At 44.2% G+C, this 23,645-nt stretch overlaps 2 protein-coding genes across 9 annotated transcripts in view; one reads left to right on the top strand and one right to left on the bottom strand.

The window, feature by feature from the left end:
- GSN (gelsolin) overlaps positions 1–7,794 on the top strand; it is a 66,688-nt gene extending 58,894 nt beyond the window's left edge. For all 8 annotated transcript variants that reach the window (XM_039474705.2, XM_039474706.2, XM_039474707.2 and 5 more), the window contains 6 exons: positions 1,822–1,992; positions 2,607–2,781; positions 3,839–3,963; positions 4,185–4,262; positions 6,349–6,409; positions 7,377–7,794. In XM_039474705.2, coding sequence (XP_039330639.1) covers positions 1,822–1,992; positions 2,607–2,781; positions 3,839–3,963; positions 4,185–4,262; positions 6,349–6,409; positions 7,377–7,546 — 780 coding nt within the window. In that variant the 3' untranslated portion in view covers positions 7,547–7,794. The remainder of the gene's footprint in view (positions 1–1,821; positions 1,993–2,606; positions 2,782–3,838; positions 3,964–4,184; positions 4,263–6,348; positions 6,410–7,376) is intronic.
- STOM (stomatin) overlaps positions 7,639–23,645 on the bottom strand; it is a 35,380-nt gene continuing 19,373 nt past the window's right edge. Inside the window, exons 5-7 of the mRNA XM_003925171.4 lie at positions 22,247–22,450; positions 21,102–21,236; positions 7,639–14,223 (exon numbers count right to left, since the gene is read on the bottom strand). Of these exons, the coding sequence (XP_003925220.1) occupies positions 14,023–14,223; positions 21,102–21,236; positions 22,247–22,450 (540 nt within the window). The 3' untranslated portion in view covers positions 7,639–14,022. The remainder of the gene's footprint in view (positions 14,224–21,101; positions 21,237–22,246; positions 22,451–23,645) is intronic.

Genomic DNA, 23,645 nt, shown 5'->3' on the forward strand with positions numbered 1-23,645 from the left:
CAGCTCTCTGGGCTGTAGCCTGAGCCTTGTCTATCTGTTACTCATCTGTCTGACTCTCAACCATCTGTTCGTTTATCTGTCCATCCATCCATCCATCCATTCATCCATCCATCTATCCATTCATGGTACAGATATTTATTTAGGGCTTGGATGTGTTCCACACTGCATCTGTAGCCATGGACACGCGGACACAGCCCTGCCCTAATGTGCTTTGCTGTCCTGGGTGGTAGTAGACATTCCACACACATGTACACTAATGGCTATAACAGATGCAGTGACTGAAAGTGATAAGACCTTGGGGAGACACACGTGGGAGAGGCAACATGGCTGAGCACGGATGTGGAGCCAGCATGCTTGGGTTTGAATCCTGTCCTTACCTCTGGGCAACTTTGGGCAAGTCACTTAGCCCCTCTGTGCCTCTGTGTCCTCAAAATAGGGGTAATGACAGTACCATCCCACAGGATTGCTGTGAGGATTAAGAGTTAACATTTATAAAACATTTAGAGCCATGCCTGGCATATAATAAGTTCCTCCCTTATACACATGTGTTAAGTATAAAGACATAAATTCCAGGCGGGATCCTGTTGGATTAGAAAAGCCCACTCCTGTCTCAAGAGGGAAGTGTTCAGTGGCGGCCTCATGCATGTGTAGGAGCTGGCCAGGCAGAGTGAAGGAAAGCACATTCCAGCTAAAGGGTGGCACATAGGCAAAGGCCCTGGAGTGGGTGCGGGCACTGGGTGTTAAATGGAAGGGAAAGTGCCATGATTTGAGGCTGGACAGGTGCTCAGAGGACCCAGACCACCAGAGGCCACGGTGACGACGTTGACCTTGACGCTCAGAATAACCGGAAGTTGCTGAACAATAAATCTACGGTGTGGGGATTTCTGGTTAAAAAAAGTCACTCTGGCCAGCCGGGAGTGCTGGAGGGCAGCAGAGCTGGTTCGTGGAGATGTGGGGGAAGCAGACGACAGTTGCGCTTCCTCCACCCTACCCGTGGGTACGCAGGGCTCTAGATTAGGGTCGGGGCTTCATGCCTGCCCTTTGACTAAGATAGTCTGGGTGCTGAGCACTAAATGAGATGATAACCATCGTAGCTCAGTGCATCCTCACGATGGCCTTGGGAGTAGCATCCTTGGCTGCATTTTACAGAGGAGGAACCCAAGAGGTTGAGATACGTGCCCAAGTTCTCACCGTCAGGGTGGAGTTGGGTCACGGTGGGAAGCAACTGCCATATACCTGACACGCACGTGTGGTTTTCTTCTGGACGTAGTTGGTCGGGGCCGCGGTAAGGTGGCACACGTGGCGGGGCGTGGGTAGCACTTGTGAGGATGTACATCTTCCCCGCCTCACTCCCACCTCCCAGCCCCTGACTGCTGCCTGCATCTGGGGTGCACTGGCTGTGCAAGAGGGCATTTTCCAGGTCTGGAATGTTCTGTTCTTACCACTCCACTGGCAGTCATTGCCCAGGCCTGACGTCACCATTCTGGAAGAATGTCCACCAGCAATCCCTGTGCTTCTATTTAAGGGAATATTTGCAAACATGGGCCCTCCTGGTTCTTGGACCAGACTGAGGGTCAGCAAGGCACATCCTCGTGGAGACGGAGAGCTGCCACAGCAGCAGCGCCCTGGGGACCGCAGGCAATAGTGTTCTCCACCCTTCCTGGAATTTTGTGTCCGGGCCGGTGTGTTGTAGGGTCACACTCCCTGCCACACACAGACACAAGCATGATGGCTTCATCTGGAGGGGTGGGCCCTGTGTGACATAGAAGGACTGAGCCCTGCCTCCAAGGTCCCTGACTCACTCTCCTGTCTCTCTGCCAGAGCCGTGTGGTCCAAGGCAAGGAGCCCGCCCACCTCATGAGCCTGTTTGGTGGGAAGCCCATGATCATCTATAAGGGTGGCACCTCCCGGGAGGGCGGGCAGACAGCCCCTGCCAGCACCCGCCTCTTCCAAGTCCGCGCCAACAGTGCTGGAGCCACCCGGGCTGTCGAGGTAATTCCCAGGTCCTGGACCACAGAAGGGATTGGCCTCCCTGAAACCTCCCAGGCTCAATGGGCAGATGTCCAGGCACAGGATGGGGTGGGGTGGGAGAGGAGGTAAGAAGCAGCTTTGTGTACCTTCCTGCCCTAGCCACGGGGTGATCTGTCTTAGACTTCCCCCTGTTTCAAGGATGTCCCGTGTCCCTTGCACACTTTGCATAGTGGACAGCTCACTACCTACCATTCTGTGCAATCAGGATGCCATTCCTGATTGCATTCCAGTTGGCTACTATCCCTTTCAGGAGGAAGGCACAGATCTGGACATGATTCCCAAGATGGTCTGGGCAGCCTAGAGGGGAATGGGACTCTCACCTTCTTTGTTCTGGGTGCTCAACTTCTGTTAATGCAGCCCTGAATTCTGGAATCATCTTGGCTAGTCACAGTGCATTAGTGACTCATGGGAGTCAACCAAGGCCATCAGGGTCCAAAGTCTGTGCCCTTAGCTCTGATGGGCTGTGTTCCTCCAAGTCCCCACCTGAGAGCTCGTCCTGCTGCAGGGTTGGCCAGGCTATGAGGAGGGGGCTGAGGGCTTTTTGGTTCCTGATTAACCAAGCTCTACCCTCCCAGGTAATGCCTAAGGCTGGGGCACTGAACTCCAACGATGCCTTTGTCCTGAAAACCCCCTCAGCAGCATACCTGTGGGTGGGTACAGGAGCCAGCGAGGCGGAGAAGACGGGGGCCCGGGAGCTGCTCAGGGTGCTGCGGGCTCAACCTGTGCAGGTGACAGAAGGCAGCGAGCCAGGTAGGAGCCGGCATGCAGCTGTCACGTCTCCCTCCTTTCCTTCTGCATAGGGGCTCTAAATCCTCCCCCCTCCCCAGGGCCTCTCCCCTAAGGTATGTTAAATAAAAGCAGTTGGGTTAAAATGAGGGCTATGGTCAGAAAGAAAGAGGTCTCCAGGAGTTAAAGGAAGGAAAGCCCAGTGTGGGGAGGGGCAGTGGGGCTGTGGAAGGAGGCAGTCCCTTGCTAGGAAGCCTTGAAAGGCGGTAGGCAGGGCTGATAGCGTCGGCGGGACAGTGGTCTCTGCTTCTCTGGAATCTCCATGGACGGAGATGCCACCAGCCTGCTCTGTGTCCAGATTGTGGGTCGGCAAGCTCCTCCTTCTGCCAGCAGGCAGTCTTTCTACTGTTATTTCAAGCCCATTCCCAACTGCCTGATGCTTAATAGAAGTGGAGGAGTGACTTGGTCTAAAGCAGCTCTCTCCAGCAGAACCGTCTATGCACATGGACATGTCTTGTATCTGCTGGGTTCAATTTGGCAGCCACCAGTCACATGTGGCCGTTGAGCATTTGAAATGCAGCCAGTGGGAATTAGTGGGAATGAAGAACTGAGCTTGTAGCTGAATTTAATTTTAATGATTTTAAATGTACACGGCTACACATGGACAGAGCAGGTATAGTGGAAAGAATACAGGCATTAAAGTCAGACCAGATTTGCATCCTGGTCTTAACACTTACTATCCATGTGACCTTGAGTGAGTTGCTTAACCTCTCTGAGCCACAATCGCCTCATTAGCTGAGTAGAGCTAATGATCCCCATCCTGCAATGCTGTCGTCAGCCTCAAGCCAATAGTAGTCCTGGCTGTGTGACAACTGCCAAGTCTGCCCTCTCTGGGCCTCTATTTCATCACCTGTCAATTCCCTCAGGCCTCTTCCCTCCGGGCCCCTTGGGATTTAGGATGGCGGGGGAAAGGGAGGGAGAGCAGTTGGTTGGGCTTGGGCAGGGCTGGGCCCAGGGTCTGATGAGATGGGAGAGAAGGGTGATGGCATCACTCGGCAACTGGCGTGGCCTCCCCTGACAGACAGCTTCTGGGAGGCCCTGGGCGGGAAGGCTGCCTACCGCACGTCCCCACGGCTGAAGGACAAGAAGATGGACGCCCATCCTCCTCGTCTCTTTGCCTGCTCCAACAAGATTGGACGTTTTGTGGTGAGCCTTGTGGAGGTCACACCTCTGTTTTCCCCTCAGGAGGCGGGTTCCAGGGGACTGGCTGGCAGCAGGGGCAGGAGAAACAGTTCTGACGGCATGGCACAGAGGAAGGGGCCCTCTGCCAGCTGCAGCCAGCTGGGCCATTCCCTCAGGGGGCAGATAGAGGAAGCCCACCCAGGGGAGGGAAGATGTCCCACTGATGTTCTTTCGTTCCTTCCCAGATCGAAGAAGTTCCTGGTGAGCTCATGCAGGAAGACCTGGCCACGGATGACGTCATGCTTCTGGACACCTGGGACCAGGTGGGTGAAGGACAGGTGAAGGCTCTCTGTGCCCAAGGGAGTGAGAGAAACCAGAATCCAGTTCTATGATCAGTTGCTAAAAGGACTTAAAAGAGGCAGTGCCAGGTGTTGCCGGACAAGTCCCTAGGCTACTGGAGGTCCCTTCCTCTTTCTGAGCCTGTTTCCTCATCTGTAAACTGGGAATGGCAGTACCTCCCTTGCGGGTACACTCGCCTTGAAAGCTGCAAAATACCATATAAAGGCAACATCATTCTCTCCCAGGCCTTACAGGAGCATAAACTCTTCCTTTAAATCTGTTGATGAAGGAAGTTGAACTTAGCAGCATCTCGTTTGCAGGCATGTACTGTCCAGTATCACCTGGAGGCTTGAGAGGGCTCCTGCTTCTATTTTGAGGCCTCTGGGTTCTGTCTCCATTTAATCTGGAGAAGGCCATTATGCAGGACTTGGCAGGGGACAGTGCAATCCACTCACTCAACCAATATGAATCGGGCACTGCTTTGTGCCAGGTGCTTTGTGTTGGAGATGCTAGGGATGGAGTAATGAATAAAGTAGACATTTCCCTGCCCTCAGAGGGCTTACATTCTCACAGGGGTGTCAGGTCAGTCACTCTTCCCATCAAGGTGGCTTCTCCCAGAGTCTTCAGAGTTATGGAATGGCTAGCCATGAAGGCATAGACTCTCCACTACCTACAGTGCTGCTTCTTGGAATCCCCGGTTGGAAGATCAAGACCAAAAATGGTTGCAGCTTGAGCCCTTCAGCAGTTGTCATTGATTGAGCCATTGGCTACTTAATCTGTGTGATCATCTGTTAGGCATTCCGTCAGCACCGCTGTCTTCCAGGTGAAATGCTGAGTGCTGAGAATCCTGTGATGAGCAAAACAGAACGCCTGCCTTCGAGGGGCTTCCACTTTAGTTGGGAACACATTTATAAATAAGAGAGAGCCAGGCACAATGGCTCAAGCTTGTAAACCCAGCACTTTGGGAGGCCAAAGTGGGCAGATCACTTGAGGTCAGGAGTTCAAGACCAGCCTGGCCAACATGGTGAAACCCTGTCTCTACTAAAAATACACACACACACACACACAAAATAAAAAAAATAAAAAAATAAAAATACACACAAAATATTAGCCAGCCTTGGTAGTGGGTGCCTGTAAGCCCAGCTAGTTGGGAGGTTGAGGCAGAAGAATTGCTTGAACCCAGGAGGCGGAGGTTGCAAAGAGCTGAGATCACGCCACTGCACTCCAGCCTGGGTGACAGAGTGAGACGCCATCTTAAAAAAAAAATAAGAGAAACCAAGTCTGATATTTTATTGTCTAATGCTATTTTATCAATGATAGGTGCTCTCTGAAATAATATTTTAGATATGCATAAAAATAGATGATACCTAAAAATCAGCTCAATAACATGTGATAGAACTTGTAACAAGGCTCAAAATGGTGGCCAGTGGTGCCGAGTTATTTTTACTCCAAGCCTTAGGCCCACTGTGGCCGAGGTGCACACAGACTGGCACATCGCAGACTCTCAGTGCATGTTTGCTGGGTGAATAAATGAGTGAGAATGTGTTTGGCTACCCATTTGTTGAATGAGTGAAAGCTGTTGAAGAGCTAACTCGTGGTCCTTTAGAGAAGCATCTCAAACTCAATGGCTGACGGCACCTGGTTGGCAACGTTAGCGAGTGAAGCCGACTGGGCTGGGGAGATGTGAAGGAGCAGTGGGGTCTGAGGCAAACTACAGCTGCCCATCTCAAAGGAGCGGCTCCTACACAGCTTGACTCAAGTGAGGTTGGAAGGCTCAGGCTGCTAGATCCTTCCATTTTTTAAGAGAAGTTGGAAATACAGATTTTTATGTCATCGATGGTTTAAAAAGACATTGTTGGCCAGCACGAGGTGGTGGGTGAGCAAACAAAATGTGTTTGTGGGTTGCCAGTGTTCAACCTCTGTTCCAAATCCGCCAGTGTTAGTTCATGGGCTTTGTTAGTGAGGAGACGGCTTTGTCTGGTCTGACACGTGGCCCCTGCCCAGTCTTCTTCTAGTCATAAATTTGGTCGGCACCCCTCATGTACCTTTCATGTCTCATCTCGCCTCCAGGTCTTTGTCTGGGTTGGAAAGGATTCCCAAGAAGAAGAAAAGACAGAAGCCTTGACTTCTGGTGAGGACCCGAGTCCCTGGGGATCTGTTACTCATGGGGTAGTGGGAGTGACTTCTGTATAGGTCCAGGACTGAGCATCAGTAGGGTGGGGACTTCCTCCTCTATGGCTAGCCCCCCATAAATTCCACCGGGGGTAGTAAAGAACAGATCAGTTCCTTCAGAAACTCTGAGGCTTCTGAAGGAACCTCAGGATTTCTGAAAGAACTGCTCTTCCAGGGGAAGGAAGGAACAGATGAGAAGTAACTTCAAGTTCCCAGAAAACTTAAGAGCTGAACTTGTCAAGGTTTAGATGTGGCAATGCAGGCCAGGAGTGTAATCCCAGCATTTTGGGAGGCCAAGGCGGAGGAGGATCACTTGAGCCCAGGAATTTGAGACCGGCCTGGGTAACATAGTGAAACGCCATCTCTAGAAAAAATACAAAAAAAATTAGCCAGGTGTGTTGGTGTATGCCTGTGGTCCCAGCTACTCATGAGATTGAGTTCAAAGGATTGCTTGAGCCCAGGAGGTCATGGCTGCTGTGAGCTATGATCGCACCACTCTGCTGTAGCCTGGGTGACAGAACGAGATGGTGTCTCAAAAAAAAAAAAACAAAACAAAACAAAAAAAGAAAACGATGTTGCAAAGCAGATTCCTGGTAGTTGACTAGATCTGATTTTGGAGGTGGGAACCCAAAAGTTGGTTCCCATACCTTCAGTAGGGGACTGCAAGGGAAAAGTAGTACATTTTATGAAGAAGGTGGCTAAGCTGTAGCCCCTGTTCCTTCCCGTATTCCTGAGCAGCGTGGTGGAGAACACACGTGGGTATCATGCCTGTAAGGGAAGTTGGTGCTCAGGGCAGGGGGTGGGCAGTAGGGACTGTGGGACCATAGACATTCTTCTTTGTCAACTCCTATCCTGAGTCACCCTCTCCCTGGTGAGGGAGGCACTAAGGATTCTGGGGTTTCCTTTTCTCGCATGTGTGTCTGCAGCTAAGCGGTATATTGAGACGGACCCAGCCAATCGGGATAGGCGGACGCCCATCACCGTGGTGAAGCAAGGCTTCGAGCCTCCCTCCTTTGTGGGCTGGTTCCTTGGCTGGGATGATGATTACTGGTCTGTGGACCCCTTGGACAGGGCCATGGCTGAGCTGGCTGCCTGAGGAGGGGCAGGACCCACCGTGTCACCAGTCAGTGCCTTTTGGAAGTGTCCTTCCCTCAAAGAGGCCTTACAGTGAGCAGAGCAACTCTGCTGTGTGTGTGTGCGTGTTGTTTTCTTTCTTTTTTTTTTTTTTTTTTTTTTTTTACAGTATCCAAAAATAGCCCTGAAAAAATTCAGGGTCCTTGCAAAATTGTCTAAAATGTCTGTGTTTGGGAAATTGAATTCAATAAAAACATTTTGAAGTGCGTACTCTAGTGTGGCTCAACTGTTTACTTGTGCCCAACTGACAGTGAGAGCCAGCGTCTGCCCTACCTGAGTATGTCCCTGGTGATTCTGAGAATGCCCAGAGAGGTGCCTAGCATTTGCCCCTGAACTGGTAGGTAAGCTACATCCACTGTGTGTGTGAATCTTGGTGCCCTGAGAAGCGATGCCACAGTGAGAAGCGATGTGTATAGATTGTCCTAGAGGGATACCTATGTAAAAGGAAATAGGGAGGAGCTGGGCATGGTGGCTCATGCCTATAAACCCAGCACTTTGGGAGGCCAAGACAGGTGGATCACCTGAGCTCCGGAGTTCGAGACCAGCCTGGCCAACATGATGAAAGCCTCTCTCTACTAAAAATAAAAAATAAAAATAAAATAAAATAAAATAAAAATTGGACGTAATGGCACATGCCTGTAATCCAAGCTACTTGGGAGACTGAGACAGAAGAATCTCTTGAACCCAGGAGGCAGACGTTACAATGAGCCAAGATTGTGCCATTGCACTCCAGCCTGGGCAACAGAGCAAGATTCTGTCTCAAAAGAAAGGAAATAGGGAGGGAACCACGGAAGACTGGGAGGGTCACTGGACCCGAGACTCTACCCTAGGTGAAGTAGAAAGGGAAAGAAGGTTGCATGGAAGTGTCTTATGTGGTCACGTAGTCCAGGAAGATTTGGCAAGGCTTGTGGGCAGTCCTAAAGCCAAATTCAGTGTTCTTTTAAAATTTAATGGTATAGTCCCATTTTTGTTGTTTTTTTATTGTGGCAAACTGTGCATAAGAATGAAGTTCATTTATCATTTTAATCATTCGTGAGTATTTCAGTAACATTGCACATGCGGTGTTGTGTAGTCATCAACACTCTCTGTACCCAAACCTTTTTGATATGCCCCAAAGAAACGCTCTGCCCGTTAAATAATAATTCCCCATTCCTCCCTATTTGCCAGCCCCTGGTAACCTGTATTTTACTTTCAGTCTCAGAATTTGACTACACCAGGGACTTCATGTAAGTGGAATCATACGACATTTGTCCTGTGTGTGTGCTTATTTCCCTTAGCAGAGTGTTTTCAAGACTTACCCGTGTTGTAGCCTATATCAACTTTTCACTCCTTTTTGTGGCTGGGTAATATTCTGCTGCATGTGTATACCACATCTGGTTTACCTATTCAGCCATCAATGGACCTTTGGCTATTTGTGCCTTTTGGCTATTGTGCATAAGGCTGCTGTGAACACAAGTGTCTGTTTGATTCAAGTGTTCTTGAGCCAGAGTCAAAGTCTGCCGGCAAAGGAATCGTGTCTTCAGTAAGCAGGCATGCCTTATCTGCCGCCTGCACTCAGTCACTGGGAGGCCTGGCCTTGGGGCACATGGCATATGTGGGATGAAGTTCAAAGCCAGCAGCCGAAGCCCTTATCAATCATATGCCCTGCAGTAGAAAGCGGGCAGGGTGCATCCTCACAGCTGCCATACCCTGTAGCAGCTGCCTGGACCTTCCTTGCTACCTCTGGTTCCCACAAATTCATTCTGCTGCCCCAGAGCGATGTGGAGAAATTACTGCAGCAGCTGCCATTGTAAGAGCTGCCCCTGGATGCTCTCAAAGTTGGCAGTCTTCAGGGTATGGGAGAGGGACTCCTCTGGACCTTCTTCGTCCGCTGGGCCCTGACTCTACTCATGCTCAGCATGTCCCATAGTCCGTCTTGGATATTTCCATGTTGTTTCATAATCTTTTCTCCTGGGAGGCTCGAAACCAGTCCAAGGAAGCTGCTGGAGGACATTCCCCAGTCCTCCCCTTCTATCCTTTTGGTCTCTTCTCACTTGTTATCCCACCTCTTGTTCTGTGTCACCTCCCACCACCAATCCATCCCCACTGAGTTAGGATGTGAAAGCTCTTGTGCATATGACTGTAAAAGAACAGAAACCAGTGTGAGGGTTTAAGTGATGGGCAGGCTGTGTGTGTGTGTGTGTGTGTGTGTGTGTGTGTGTGTGTGTGTGTTTACACTGTTGTTTCCAAAGCTGGCTGATCACCCAAATTGCCCAGGGAACTTTTTAAAAGCATGGATTCCCCAAGGGCCCTTCCTCCAGAGATTACTACATTATGATTACTAAGTTTCCAGAGTTTATTCTAAAACCTCAGTTTTAATGTGCCTTCAATTTCCTTTCTCAGTAAACTCTTCTGGCTATAGGATAGATTGAAAGGAGCCGTATCCTCTTAGCAAGTATGACGGGTTTAGGCAAATCCTAGCTTGATCTGAGCCTGGATCTGCTGTAGACCTGATGTTAACAACATCACAGGAAGAGATCACCACTAATATCCCTGTGGATTTTCCTGTGGCCTGGTCAACACAGCCAAATGAGATTATAAATTGAAATGAAAAAAGATGTGTCAAGTGTCTTGCACAGTGCTGGCATTCAACCATGGTTCCTTTTGCCTTGGTTCCTATAAAGTAAAAACTCTTCAGGTAACTACATAGCTTTGAAGTTAGGATCTTAGACATGATCTAGCCCAGGATTTCTTAAGTCTTTGGATGGGTTTGGTACAGTCCAGTGTACCCTTAAAGGATGCAACTTCGTGTTGTGCACACTATGTGCAGTTTTCAGACAAAGTGCTCTGTAGCTTCCAACACACTCTCAAAAGGTCTGAGACCCAAACAGGTGGACTATAATCTCCTTGTTTTACAGGTGAGAAAAAAATGAGGCTGAGAGAACATATGATTTATCTAAGGTCACATTATAAGGTGGATGGTATAGCAAGAAAAGCATTCCAGAGCAGTGATTTGCAAACGGAAAAATCTATGAGGTGCTTATGTGATTTTATAAACATTAGCTTCAAATTCCATGTTCAAAGTGGTAATAAAAACAGACACTTCAGCAAAATGGAGAAATTGAATGTAGACTCCAAATAGAAGATTGGAACTCTTTCATAACTGATTAATTTTTGTTTTTCAAAACAGCCTCATTGTTCTCATTGAGTTACTTTATATTCAGTAAATGTTATAAATGTGAACTCAAGAATTTATCCTGGCAAAAGATATTGTAAACCTTTTACCAATGCAGTTACCTTTGAAAAAAGTGGTTTGCTGCTGAAAAGAGGAGGAGGGGCACCGGATTCACTATTTACCAGCCAAGTAACTGTGAGACCAGGTTTGTATCAAAAGAGATGATATACTTTAAAAGGCGACATAAGCTCAAAGTCTATGGAACACTGGTTTCCTCTTGCTCAGGTCAGTGTCTTACACATTTGTGGTTACAAATGTACAATCAACTCTCCTCCTTTTGCAATGAACTTTGGCTGAATCAGATGGCCCATAACTAAAGTTTAAGTTTAGGGCCTGTCTAGGTGTGAATATAAAGACAAATAAACTGTGATAGTCTTGGGGAAAGTGATCTCTCTATCTATCTATAAAGTGGTAGTGGTGGTGTGTGGATGGGGGCGCTAGAGGCAGGCAGTGTCACACGAAGATACAGATACACCTTACAAATCTTTGGCATTAGAACTCGGTTTGAATCCCAGCTCTGTTCCTTTCTAAACATGTGACTTTGGCTGTCTTAACCTTTGAGCCCCAGTGTTCTCATCTACAAAATGATGACAATAAAGTGTCTATCAAGCTATTTCGAAATAAAATGATAGAATGTATGTACAAGGATTTGTACACAGAGCTGAGGGACTGGTGCTCCCAAATGGTAACCATTAATTCAAGACAGTTCTTCAGAGGTCAGATGCTGCAGGTAAAACCCATTGGTTTTATATCATTTTTTTCTCTCTTTTTAAGTAAAGTGTATGTCTATGTGATTAACTGGGTGACAGCAAGAAGTGGGTTCCTGTCCCGTTTGGAGGAAGGCAAAGGAAAATGAAGCCAGTTAAAGCTTTGTGGTGTGTGTGTGTGTGTGTGCATGGATCTGTAACTCCCCAGGGAAAGTGTGTGGGCCAGTGCACCAGAGGGGGCCTGGCCCTGGGAGACAGCAGATGGTCCACAGCAGCCTGCCCCTCCCTGGCCCACAAAGCATATGAAGAACCCAAGCAGCCAGCTCAGAACTGAAGGATCTAATGCATTACTTCTGAAAACTGAAATCCACATATACTCAATGCAGGCTGAAACAGACTCTCACTCCAAAAATATTAGTGAAAGTGCATATACTTTATTATGTACATTGTTGGAAAGGGAGGCCACCTGGAAAAATGCTTGCACTGGCAATGTGTTCCTAGAACTCCTTCTATGCGTCCCTCCCAAGTGATTTAATTTCAACCTGTGGGATTATGAATTCACAAGGCAGAAAAGTGAAGATCACCTGGTATCTGGAGACAGGAGAACTCAAGGAACCAAAAGCACGGTTACTCTAAGTCTCAGAAAAGATTTTCAGTCAGGATATGGAGACTCCTGGTCCTCAAGAGTGAGCCACCTCACACAACAGATAAAACTATCATTTTAAAATTCAAAATGTAAGTGCAACTTGAGTTTCAGTTTCAGTTACACTGCTCCATACCTCTAGTACACTCACCTAGGAGCCAGGATACATGGTGGTTCAAGGTTTCCTAAAATAAGCTTAAAATTGGGGTACAGGGGAAGGAACATCCATTGGCTGGATGGACAGAGTCGTTCATCTAAGGACAGCTATAAAGGCTAGTGCTGGGAAAGAAAGCTGTTATTCTTAGACTTCCCTAGGTGAACTCAGAGTCTCAAAGAAGTGTTAGAAATGTCACCTACCAGCTTTCTGGACCAGTAAGTAGAATGCCAGGTTGCTCAGATTCACAGACAATTGCAAAGAAATTGTGGTCCAGAGGAGCTGATCACTTCCTCTTTCAGCATCAATATACATGATAGAAGAATGATAGGCAAATTAAAAAGATCTACATCTATATAGATATCTTCAGTTTGAGAGTATCTGCCCAAGGTCATTAGATATTATGTATCCAATATATTGTGAATTCCTTATACTGTGTAATGAATGGGTTTGTAATCAAGATATTTCACAGTGTACCACAGTTAACAGCATGCAGACAGTAAAATATAAGGCTTCCTGAAGTTATCTCTTAAAAAAGTATTTTAGTCCTTAGGCTATTCAAATCGATATATAACAACTGCATATCGAATATAGAGAAAATTTTATTGTAAAATTAAAACTATTTAAAACCTGATATATGAAAATAGGCAACAGTGAGAAAAAAGCACTTTTGTGACAAATATTTAGCTGGTTTGAAAGAACACAGAGGAATTATTTACTCATAAAGAAGGCTCAAAGAAGTTAAAAAATGGACATATTTTTAAAAGGGCCACTATACTAGTGAATTTAAAAGTCTTTGAAGGGTTAGGGTGATCTTTTTCATTAGTCTTGACTATTTCCCCTAGTTATGACAAGTACAGGCAAGAAAATGGCTACTCTCAAGTAAGGATGATTCTGAAATCTGGTTTGGATTTGGAAAATAAATGAACATTAGGGAAATTTCCTTAATTAAGACCTCTGGGCCCAGCTTACACCTGTAATCCCAGCACTTTGGGAGGCCGACGCAGGTGGATTACCTGAGGTCAGAAGTTCTTGATTAACCATGGTGAAAATCCATCTCTACTAAAAAACAAAAAACAAAAAACAAAAAAACTAAAATTAGCTGGGCATGGTGGCACATGCCTATAATCCCAGCTACTGGGGAGGCTGAGGCAGGAGAATTGCTTGAACCTGGGAGGTGGAGGTTGCAGTGAGCCAAGATCATGCCATTGCTCTCCAGCCTGGGCAACAAGAGCAAAACTGTCTCAAAAAAAAAAAAAAAAAAAAAAAACCTCTCTGGATCTCTGGAGATAAGGCACATACGACCTAGAGAAGCTGGTTGTGGTATAAGGTCGTCACTTTCTGCAATCCAGCCAGCGGTGGCAGGTGGCAGTAACAGCCTAGGTTCTTGCCTCTGGCCTGGGTGCTTAGAGGGTTCAGAATGACAGAGTGGAAGTCAAAACAAGGGGGATCTAACCTACTACATAATAATCTAAAAATACAAACTTTTAACTATTTAAAGACCAACAAATTACCTTATATAAATCACCAATCTCTCAGTATCTACAAGCTAACGGTTATTTCACCTGTTTTTTATAACTGCTATACATTCTGGGAACACCACAATTGACATATGGAAAAGGAAAGGGAGGGAGAATATTCAAGCCCTACTCTATGAGTTAAAGGCTAGTTTGGTCCCTCACTTCATCCTTGGAAGGGTAGCGCTCACCTCTATGCTAGGCTAGTGGCTGTGTTTTGTTCCTACGATTCCTTGCAGCATATCTATGGGCAGAGGGAAGACAATTGTTGAGTTTTTCTCAGCAGCAATGGTGGTCAGTGTCTGCAGGTATCGGAGCTGAAGGGCTGCAGGAGATTCAGTGATGACCATGGAGGCTTCTTTCAGAGCTCTGGAAGCATTCATTTCTCCTTCGGCTGCAATAACCTATGGACATGTGAAAGGAGAGGTTGAACTGGAGAAAAATCACACGGGGTATGTATACCTCAGGTGGTCCACAAAACTTTCCAGGGTGGATGCCAGAATAGTTTAAAGGAAATCCATTTCTACATACGCAGTTTCCATATGCTTTTTCTAAAACTGACTCGCTTGAGTAGTGCCTGGATCAAGACATTCTCTTTTACTATAGCCTTTCTCCCATTTTCCAGGGTACCAAACAAAAGGATAATTCAAAATACTGTGCAGGATTAAGAAAGAAAATAACTTTAATGACTTCATGCAAATCTTTTCGCAAGTCAAGAGGATTTCCAATTCTCTGATGAGTATCTTACTAAACTGAAAGCTGACAGATCATTTTAAATACTTTTTGTTGAAAGACTGTGATATAATTTTTTAGCACATAAATTCAAAGGGAGTGCTAAGAATTGTATGATACTACTTTAAACAAAACTTCCATTTCTATCCATTTATGTAAATAAGGTTTCAAAGTCCTTATATCTATAAAAATGAAAAATAGGAATAAAATTGATACTGAATCCTGTCTCATTCTAGCATTAATAGCCATCTATATATGTACTGTTTAATTCTCATTCGTCTTTTGAAGACAAGCATTTCTAGTAAAAATTGACTTATTGTGCCAGGTGCAGTAGCTCACACCTGTAATCCCAAAACTGGGAGGCTGAGGCAGGCAGATCAATTGAGGTCAGGAGTTTGAGACCAGCCTGGCCAACATGGCAAAACCCCATCTCTACTAAAAGTACAAAAATTAGCTGGGCATCGTGGCAGGCGCCTATAATCCCAGCTACTCAGGAGGCTGAGATAGGAGAATTGCTTGAACTCGGGAGGGTGCAGTGAGCCACGATCATGCCACTGTACTCAAGCTTGAGCAAGAGAATGAGACTCCATCTCAAAAAAAAAAAAAAAAAAAAAAAAAAAATTGGCTTCTTATTTAGGAGAAATTCTGAAATTTTTGTAAAACCTTGTTTTTAGTTATGGGAAAGTTTTTTTTTTTTGAGACCGAGTTTTGCTCTTGTTACCCAGGCTGGAGTGCAATGGCACGATCTCGGCTCACCGCAACCTCCGCCTCCTGGGTTCAGGCAATTCTCCTGCCTCAGCCTCCTGAGTAGCTGGGATTACAGGCACGTGCCACCATGCCCAGCTAATTTTTTGTATTTTTAGTAGAGACGGGGTTTCACCATGTTGACCAGGATAGTCTCAGTCTCTTGACCTTGTGATCCATCCGCCTCGGCCTCCCAAAGTGCTGGGATTACAGGCGTGAGCCACCGCACCTGGCCCTAGTTATGGGAAAGTTTTAAGCAATAATTCTAACTTAGAGACTAAATGTGTTAAAATAGGTTAATAAAATAATTCATGACAAAATATATGTTAGGGAAAGAATCTGGGGGAAGTGAAGGTGGAATAAAAACTTAAGTTTAAGAAGAAGAAGAAGAAAAAAAAAAATTTAAAAAAGCTCCTGACTGTTAGAAAGAGTTTACTCACATACTTTTAATAGATAACTAAATCATTATTATGTAAGTCTCACTGGGTACATTTAAAAGAATTATGTTAACAGTTTTATTTTAAAATGTCAATATTTATAACATGCCAGGAATTATATACTTGGCAAGTACATAAATTCAAGATGAAAATTTTTACATGCCAATTAAAAATGTTTAATGGGCTTTATAGTTTTTCTAAATTCTATAAAGGGTTTCGCAGGCAAAAAGGTTTGAAGCTCACTTGAGTATTGGAGAGAACAGGAGCTCTGGAGTCAAATGGACTTGAGTTCAAATCCTAGATCTAACATTTAACAGCCGAAGGTCCTCAGAGAGGTTACCGAACATGATGAACCTCGGTTTCCCATTCTTAAAGCAGACTAACATGTACCTCAGAGGACCACTTGTGAGGAAGACAGAGAAGGTATATAAAGTGTTAAATGAATAAAGGAATGGCAAGTGACAAGACCTGATTTTCAGGTCTGACTATGCTTTAATGCACAAGAGATTCAAGGCAGTTACTTTAATTCATAATCCTAGGAGAAGGAAAGGTATTAAAGTACCATAATTGTGAAGATTAAAAGTAGAGTTTTTCCAGGTTATTATCCTCACTTGAATCTCAAAAAATTAATGGCCCATAATACTCCATGAATATCAGAATTGGAGGCAATGGTCTTATGCCCAGTGAATTTCATTTACTTACACAACAAAATTTGTGGGGCTAATAAGCCCTGCGTAGGAGAAACTAGGGATAGAGATAGAGTGGAATCCCTAGCCTTCTTCAGCTCCTGGTCAGGTAGGGAAGGCAGACATGGAAGCAGATCATTTCACTCTAGTGTGATATATGCTGACAGACATATGTACAAGACATAGTGCTAGCAACACAGAAGAAGGCCACTTTTGCAGAGGGTGATGTGGTGAGGTTATGAAAGTTTAATATTAAAGGATAAAATGTTTGCCGTTTAGAAAAAGAGGAGGAAAAATATTTTAGGCAGAACACATAAAATGGTACTGAGGTACACAAATGTTGGTATATTCCAGAAAACTGTCAATGGCTGAATACTATGCCAGGAAGAGGCGAAATGTGGGGGATGAATGGGGCCAGGTTCTGAAGGGCAGTGAGGGCCAGGGCTTTTGGTCTTCATTCTCTAGGTAATGGCAAGCTGCAGAATGATTTTAAGCAGATAAGTAACCTCCATCAGATCTAGTTTGAAAAACCTCTATGAGGGATGTCTGAGGTTAGAAGAGAAGACAGTGAAAGCTGCTAGTGGAACTGCTTTAGAGTGGCTGGTGTGATTCACAGGTTGTGGGGACACAGAACAAAATGGTTTGGGGAGCTATTCTCCCTATCAGTAGAATTTGGAGACTAGGTATAAGGAGGAAAGGAGAACAGAGGCCGAGACCCAGGTTTCTAGGTTTGGGTCGCATAAGTCAGTGCCGTTAATGAAGATAGGAAGCAGAATGTGGTACTCACTGAGAGAAAGGTTCTAGTTTACAGAATAAAAACCTTAATTTATCAAAGCCACTCATCATGTACTGCCTAGGGACAAGTGCCATGTCTGTGAGAAGGGACAAGTGCCAGTTCTGCTCAAAGAAAACCACAGAACTGTATTCCAAGGTAGGCATTACAGAGAATACATCAGAAGTCCCCTGCTATGAGAGCAGCAGGCTCTGATTTTTTTCCATGTCTTCTCAGATGTCCAATTAGGCACTTTTTACTTTGGACACAGACCAGCTGAAAAGAGATCTCATTTCCCACCACCAATCAATACACAACCTCTTGGCTGGGAAGCCAGACCCACCAGGCTGGGCACACATTTTGTTCATAGAAAAGCTGCTCTGAGCAAGCTGCCAAAGATGTGAACACAACACCACCGCCTTTGTCTAAACACAGGCCAAGTACACTCTGTTGATAGGATCTTAGCAAAGCAAGCTATTTTTGGGTTTGCAAGGCTTTTGTCAAATGTGCAGCCATCTCATGGCAATTGACATTTTATATTTATAGAACATCATTTTAAAGTCTGGCATTTTCATGTATGTGAAATTTGTATTACCCGTCCCCTTCTGTAGACCAGGTGGTCTGGGCAGAGGAAAGGGCAGAGACAGGTCATCTGTATTTCTGCACTCCATCCTCTCAATCAATAGACTTCCATACCCAGGAACATGAGCCCAAAAGCACATGCCAGGCATTTTTCTGAGAGTTATGAAAAGGAAATAAAAGATGATGCAAACACAAAAGATACTACATTTCAAGCCACTAAACACTTTAAAAACCAACCCTAACATACAAGAAACACATGGGAGAATCTGTCCTCTTCTGTGACTGGCTTCTTTCACTCCAATTATGTGTATGTGTATGAGCACTTACATTCAGTCTCTTTGCTATGTAGCATGGCTTCATGTGAATAAACCAGACTTTATCCATTCAGCTAGGTATGGACATTTGGGTATTTTATAGTCTGGGACAACGTGATGCTGTGAACATTCTAGTACATGCCTTTTGGTAAACAGGAGTGCATTTCTGTAAGATTCATACTTAGGATTGGAGCTGCTGGCTCATGGGGTATAAAATGTTCAGTTTGGGCAGACGTTGCCAGACTGTTTTCCAAAGTGGTTGTATTAAGTTACGCTGCCACCAGCAGAATATGAGAGTTCTAGTTCCTCTCTCACCCACAGTTAGTTCTTTTCCTTTCTTTTCTTTTTTTATTCAGGCCATTCTGATAGCTGTCTAGTGTGACGTGTACTTACAATGTGAATTTGCATTTCCCTGATGGCTAATTAGCCTAAGGAATTTTTCTGCAAAGTCTCTTAATCTTTAGATTCTTCACTCTTCCTCACCTTTCCTTTGGAATTTATTTGTTGAAGAAACTGTGGCCCCTTATTTTCCATGAGAATTTTAATATAATAAGCCTATGGTTGTTCCGGGGTTACTGTATTTTACAGAAGGGCTAGGCTCATTGTGATTCTATGCCTGAACTCCAAGACAGCACTGCCCAAGTTCATGAGACTGCTTCCAGACTAACCCGAGAGCCCCGTCTAAGTGGAGGCATGGCAATTCAGAATTCTAAGTGGTTTCTTCTATCTTTTCTTATTGCTATAAAGGGAAGACAGAAACTTTCTTTCCAAACTCTTAAGAATGCTATGGAAGAGGCTCACAGCCCATCCTGGAAAGTCAGTCCTAGAGGAGGCAGTGAGGAGCGGAGGGGAATTCTAATTTTCACTGCCACTAATTAACTGTGCAACCTTGTGGATGTCACTTAACTTTTCTGGGCTTCAACTTTTCCTTTGAATAGTGGGATGGCAAACAACTTTCATTTTTTAAAAAGTTTTTATTATTTATTTAATTTTAAAATTTAATTTAATTTTTTTGAGAAGGAGTCTCACTCTGTCACCCAGGCTGAAGTACAGTGGCGCTATCTTGGCTCACTGCAACCTCCACCTCCTGGGTTCAAGCAATTCTCCTGTCTCAGCCTCCCAAGCAGCTGGAATTACAGGTGCCCACCACCATGCCCAGCTACTTTTTTGTATTTTTAGGAGTTTCACCATGTTGGCCAGGCTGGTCTTAAACTCCCCACCTCAGGTGATCCACCCACTTCAGCCTTCCAAAGTGCTGGGATTACAGGTGTGAGGCACTGTGCCTGGCCTCAAGTTTTGTTTTTTAAGCTAACTCTAAGCAGTTGAAGGTTGTTACCTGGAGTGCTGTAGAAGGGTTCTGAGGCCAAGTGTAAACTCAGTGGAAAACAGTGCTGTGGTTAATTACTAGCATGGGAATAGTAGGATGGAGTGGTAGCATCTGGGCTACGTATTTGCTACCTACGAAAGATAATCTCTGAGGATCCTTTGGGCTTTGACATTCTACATAGTATATGTATAGTAAATTCTATTATTCAATCTGGTTTGGAAATGAGGCTTTTGGTTAATAACATATTCTAGGTAAAAGCAATTCCTAATTTTCAAAATAATTAGATGATAGGGCATATTTAATAACAACATAAACATAATTTAATCTTCTAAATGTAATGGTTTTGAAAGAAGGCACTTGAGGGTTCTGCAGTATTATCAGGTTATCATCACAAAGCAACAATGATCACAGGAGGCAAATCTAAAAAATTCTGGTTAACAGAAAATTCTGAAGTCATATGTCAAATAAGCTATTATCCTATTTGATGCTGGCTAAGAAATTATAGTGATTGGTTTATGGCTTAAAGGGCATCCTAAGAAAAGAACAGGGTTCTGTGGTCAGCCAATTACCACCAGCTACTACTATTTTCTAACAACAACAAATTGGTTTGCTCCTTGTGTCTTCAGAGATTTGTCAAGTCCACAGCAAGTCCGCCTAAGAAAACTGCTCTTCTTCTTCAACCCATTCACAGGTATAGGGCTGTGGAACCATGTTATTATGGTATCTTTGCACTTTGACCAAAGTTGGACCAGAAAGAATCTCTCTTCTGTGAATGTCGAACTAGGGCTGGTCTGTGTTCTAGTGTTCACCTGGCAGACATGTAAACCTGGGAGCCAGACATTCTCCACCACAAACTATCTATAGTGAGATGGGTCACAGGAAAGGGATGACTAGTTCCCTGAACTGCCTTCCGGTTCCTGTTTTGGTGAGACTTGCCCCTACTTCCTAACCTTGGGTTTGGTGAGATATCCTCGAACTTGTACACATTATCATCTTTAATGATACTCTTCTCTAGGTTAGGTTAATAAATATTTCCTCAGAGCCTCCCAGAGGGGCCATGCCACCCACGCAGGGTTAAGACATAGGCAGATGATGATGAAAAGAACGGAGAAAAAAGGAAGACGATAAAGTAAGAGAATCTAAACAAGAGGAAAAGAGAGAATGAGGGATAGGAAACAGTAAAAGGGAAAAAGATCCTGAGAAGAGAAACAGAACAAAAAAGGAGCCAAAAATAAGTAAGAGATGGGTGATATGGATGGAATGATGACCCGCTTGCTCTGAAGCTGGAAGGACTGTTAATTTGTCCTTACTACTGAACTGGAAGAATAAAGTATGGTACACACAGTCTTAAAAGAATGAGGTAACTCTGTATGCACTGATATGACCATAGATACTAATATTACATGAAGAAAGCAAAACACAGGACAACACGTGCAGTATAACCCTACTTTTGTAAAACAAGCCAGTGATCCAAAAACCTAGTCAAATAAAATCCAAATACACTCAACCGTTTAGACTGGTGACCTCTGGAGGAATACGATTTGAAGTTATGGGGAGGGCTTTCACTTCTACTAACTTTACCACTTCAAGATTATTTCAAGTTTTCACAGCAAGCATGTTTTACTTTTATGTAATTATTAATAAAAGATAAAACTCAACAAGAAAAACAAGCTAAAAAAAAATGTTACCTTGGCGCGGGCCTCGCGGGACGCTTCTGCTTCTGCAGCCATAGCTCTCTGGAGCTGCACGGGTAGTTTCACATCCTTAATTTCCACACGCTCCACCTTTATTCCCCAGGCATCAGTGGCATCATCTAGAGTAGTCTGTTAGGAAGAGAGAAGGCAAGCTGAATCTGCTCAGCCCAGCCCAGATGCCGACAGAGGCTATATTCACTGGGATTTAGAGGAGACAAGGTTCTGGGTAGGGTTGTGGAGAGACAGTTACTCTATGGTGGAAGGAATGGTGACACTGGAGCTGGCTCACTGATCCTGATTCTGCTGCCAACAAGTGAATGCAGGGGTTAACAAGCTTCTTCTAAAAGGGCTAGATAGTGATTATTTATTTGTAGTCTCCATCTCAACTATTTAAGTCAGCTGTTGTAGTAAAAAGCAGCCCTGGATACTATATAAACGGATACTATATAAATAAATGGCTGTGAATATATGCCAATCAAACTTTACTTACAAAAACCAGAGCCTATAGGCTAGTTTGCCAACTCCTGAGCTAATGTGACTTTGTGTAAGCCATATGTCTTCTTTGTGCTTCGACTTCCTCCCTTTAGAAGGGCAGGAATGAAGCCACACATCTATTTCATAGGTTGTTGTGGATATCAAATACAATCATAGATTTTACCCACAATGAAGTCTATACAAAAATAAGAATCCAGAGTTATAGCACGTTATCTTTTTTGAATAAGCTATGCTTAACTGAGTATCTGTTAAGAAAGACTGGAAAGCACAACAGTTATATATAATTCATGGGACTCACACACAGAATAAAGCTTTAGTGATACCTACACTACCTTATGGAATAGCCTCTGTTCTAAACAAAAAGGTGATTACTGATTCTGGAAAAAAAATATCCACTAAAGAAAATTTTTAAAAAATGTATGCATGAGTGTTACTAACTCATGAACTGCTAATGTGAAAAATGTCCCCTCCCACCAAATTTGAAAAACTTTACTATGAAGTAAAAAAAAAAAAAAAAAAAAAAAAAAAAATCCACAGACCCCCCGCAACTTGAATTAATAAAAGGTTCTCAAACATCTATTGACTCTCTGCTTTGCTTCATTTTTCAGTTTCTGGGCGGGCAACAGAATCAACGCACTCCCCACCTGCATGTTGTGTGCAATTTCTTCTCTGTCAGAGAGTATCTGAGAAAGGTTCTTGGTGCCCAGAACATTCCTCAGAGTAGTTTGTGCCAGAAGACGGGTCGCTGAGTCAGCATTGGTGATATTTGCCACAGCCAGGGTTGCATTCTGAACACGGTAATAGACCACACCATCCACGCTAATTGTCACTGAATCCTTAGTGAGGATCTACAAGATGAAGGAAGAAATTTTACATCTGTCAACCATTTTTAAACATAACTGTAAGCAATATTATTCTATAGAATACCTTATAATAGTAGCTGATTTTCTTTAGGAAGGCATCAGAAAGCTAACATTTAATAAAATAAATGTATTTATTCAAGTCCATTAATTTGTTCAGTCATACAAATATCAAGATACCATTCAACAGCAGGCAATGTACCAGGTTCCAGGGATTAAAGTAGGAAAAAACTTGGTTCCTACTTTGAAGGAGGTTAGGGAACCAAAGGAAGCTTTTAGGGGCATCTGTGGGCAGCAGGGGTGATACCTGAATTGAATTTTGAAGAAAGGAATACAATTTTTCTGAGGGTGTCGGGTGGAGTGGAAGAATATTCAAGAGAGAGACACTAGAGAGTCAAGGTTTGATAAACCACAAGTTGCACAATATTACTGGAATGAAAAGTACAGGTGAATGTTTTTAAAGAGTAAGGTCAGCATAAAAACATATTTTACAGCATGCTACATAAAAATGTTAAACATGACATAATTTTGTTTTAAACTAAAATGTTATCTGAGTGAGAAGCTCCAGAAAAACAGTTATATAAGTCACTTAAACTCACTGGGACTCAGTTTTCTCATTTGTAAAGGAGAAATTAATTATAGTACCCTTTGCATTGTTGCTAGAATTAATGCATTAAATATATTCAAGTGCTCAGAAAAGTACCTGGCACGTAAGAGCTGTATTATCGTTTTATCTTGGATAACTGTGGTAACTTTTCTGAATAAAACATTGACTTAACTAATAAGTTAATTTAGAAAATAAGAAAAAAGCCAGCTGGGCATGGCGGCATACACCTGTAGTTCCAGCTACTCAGAGACTGAGGTAGGAAGATTATTCCAGCCTGGGAGTTCCAGCCTCTCTCACTCACATTATCAGGTTGGCACCTTTCTACTGATCATTTAAATGTCCTTCTCTCTGTGAAACTTCCTTGACTTACTTGGTAGAGTTAAGCACTCTTCCCTTGCACATCCACTGCACCTCACTGTAGTGACATTGTTTATTTGCATTTCTACTTGTCTGTATTGATTTATTCATTTTTTGTACAGACAGGGTTTTACCATTTTGGCCAGGCTGGTCTTGAACTCCTGACCTCGTGATCTACCCACTTCAGTCTCCCAAAGTGCTGGGATTACAGGTGTGAGC

This window comes from Saimiri boliviensis, chromosome 2, assembly GCF_048565385.1.
Source record: "Saimiri boliviensis isolate mSaiBol1 chromosome 2, mSaiBol1.pri, whole genome shotgun sequence".
Taxonomy (NCBI): domain Eukaryota; kingdom Metazoa; phylum Chordata; class Mammalia; order Primates; family Cebidae; genus Saimiri; species Saimiri boliviensis.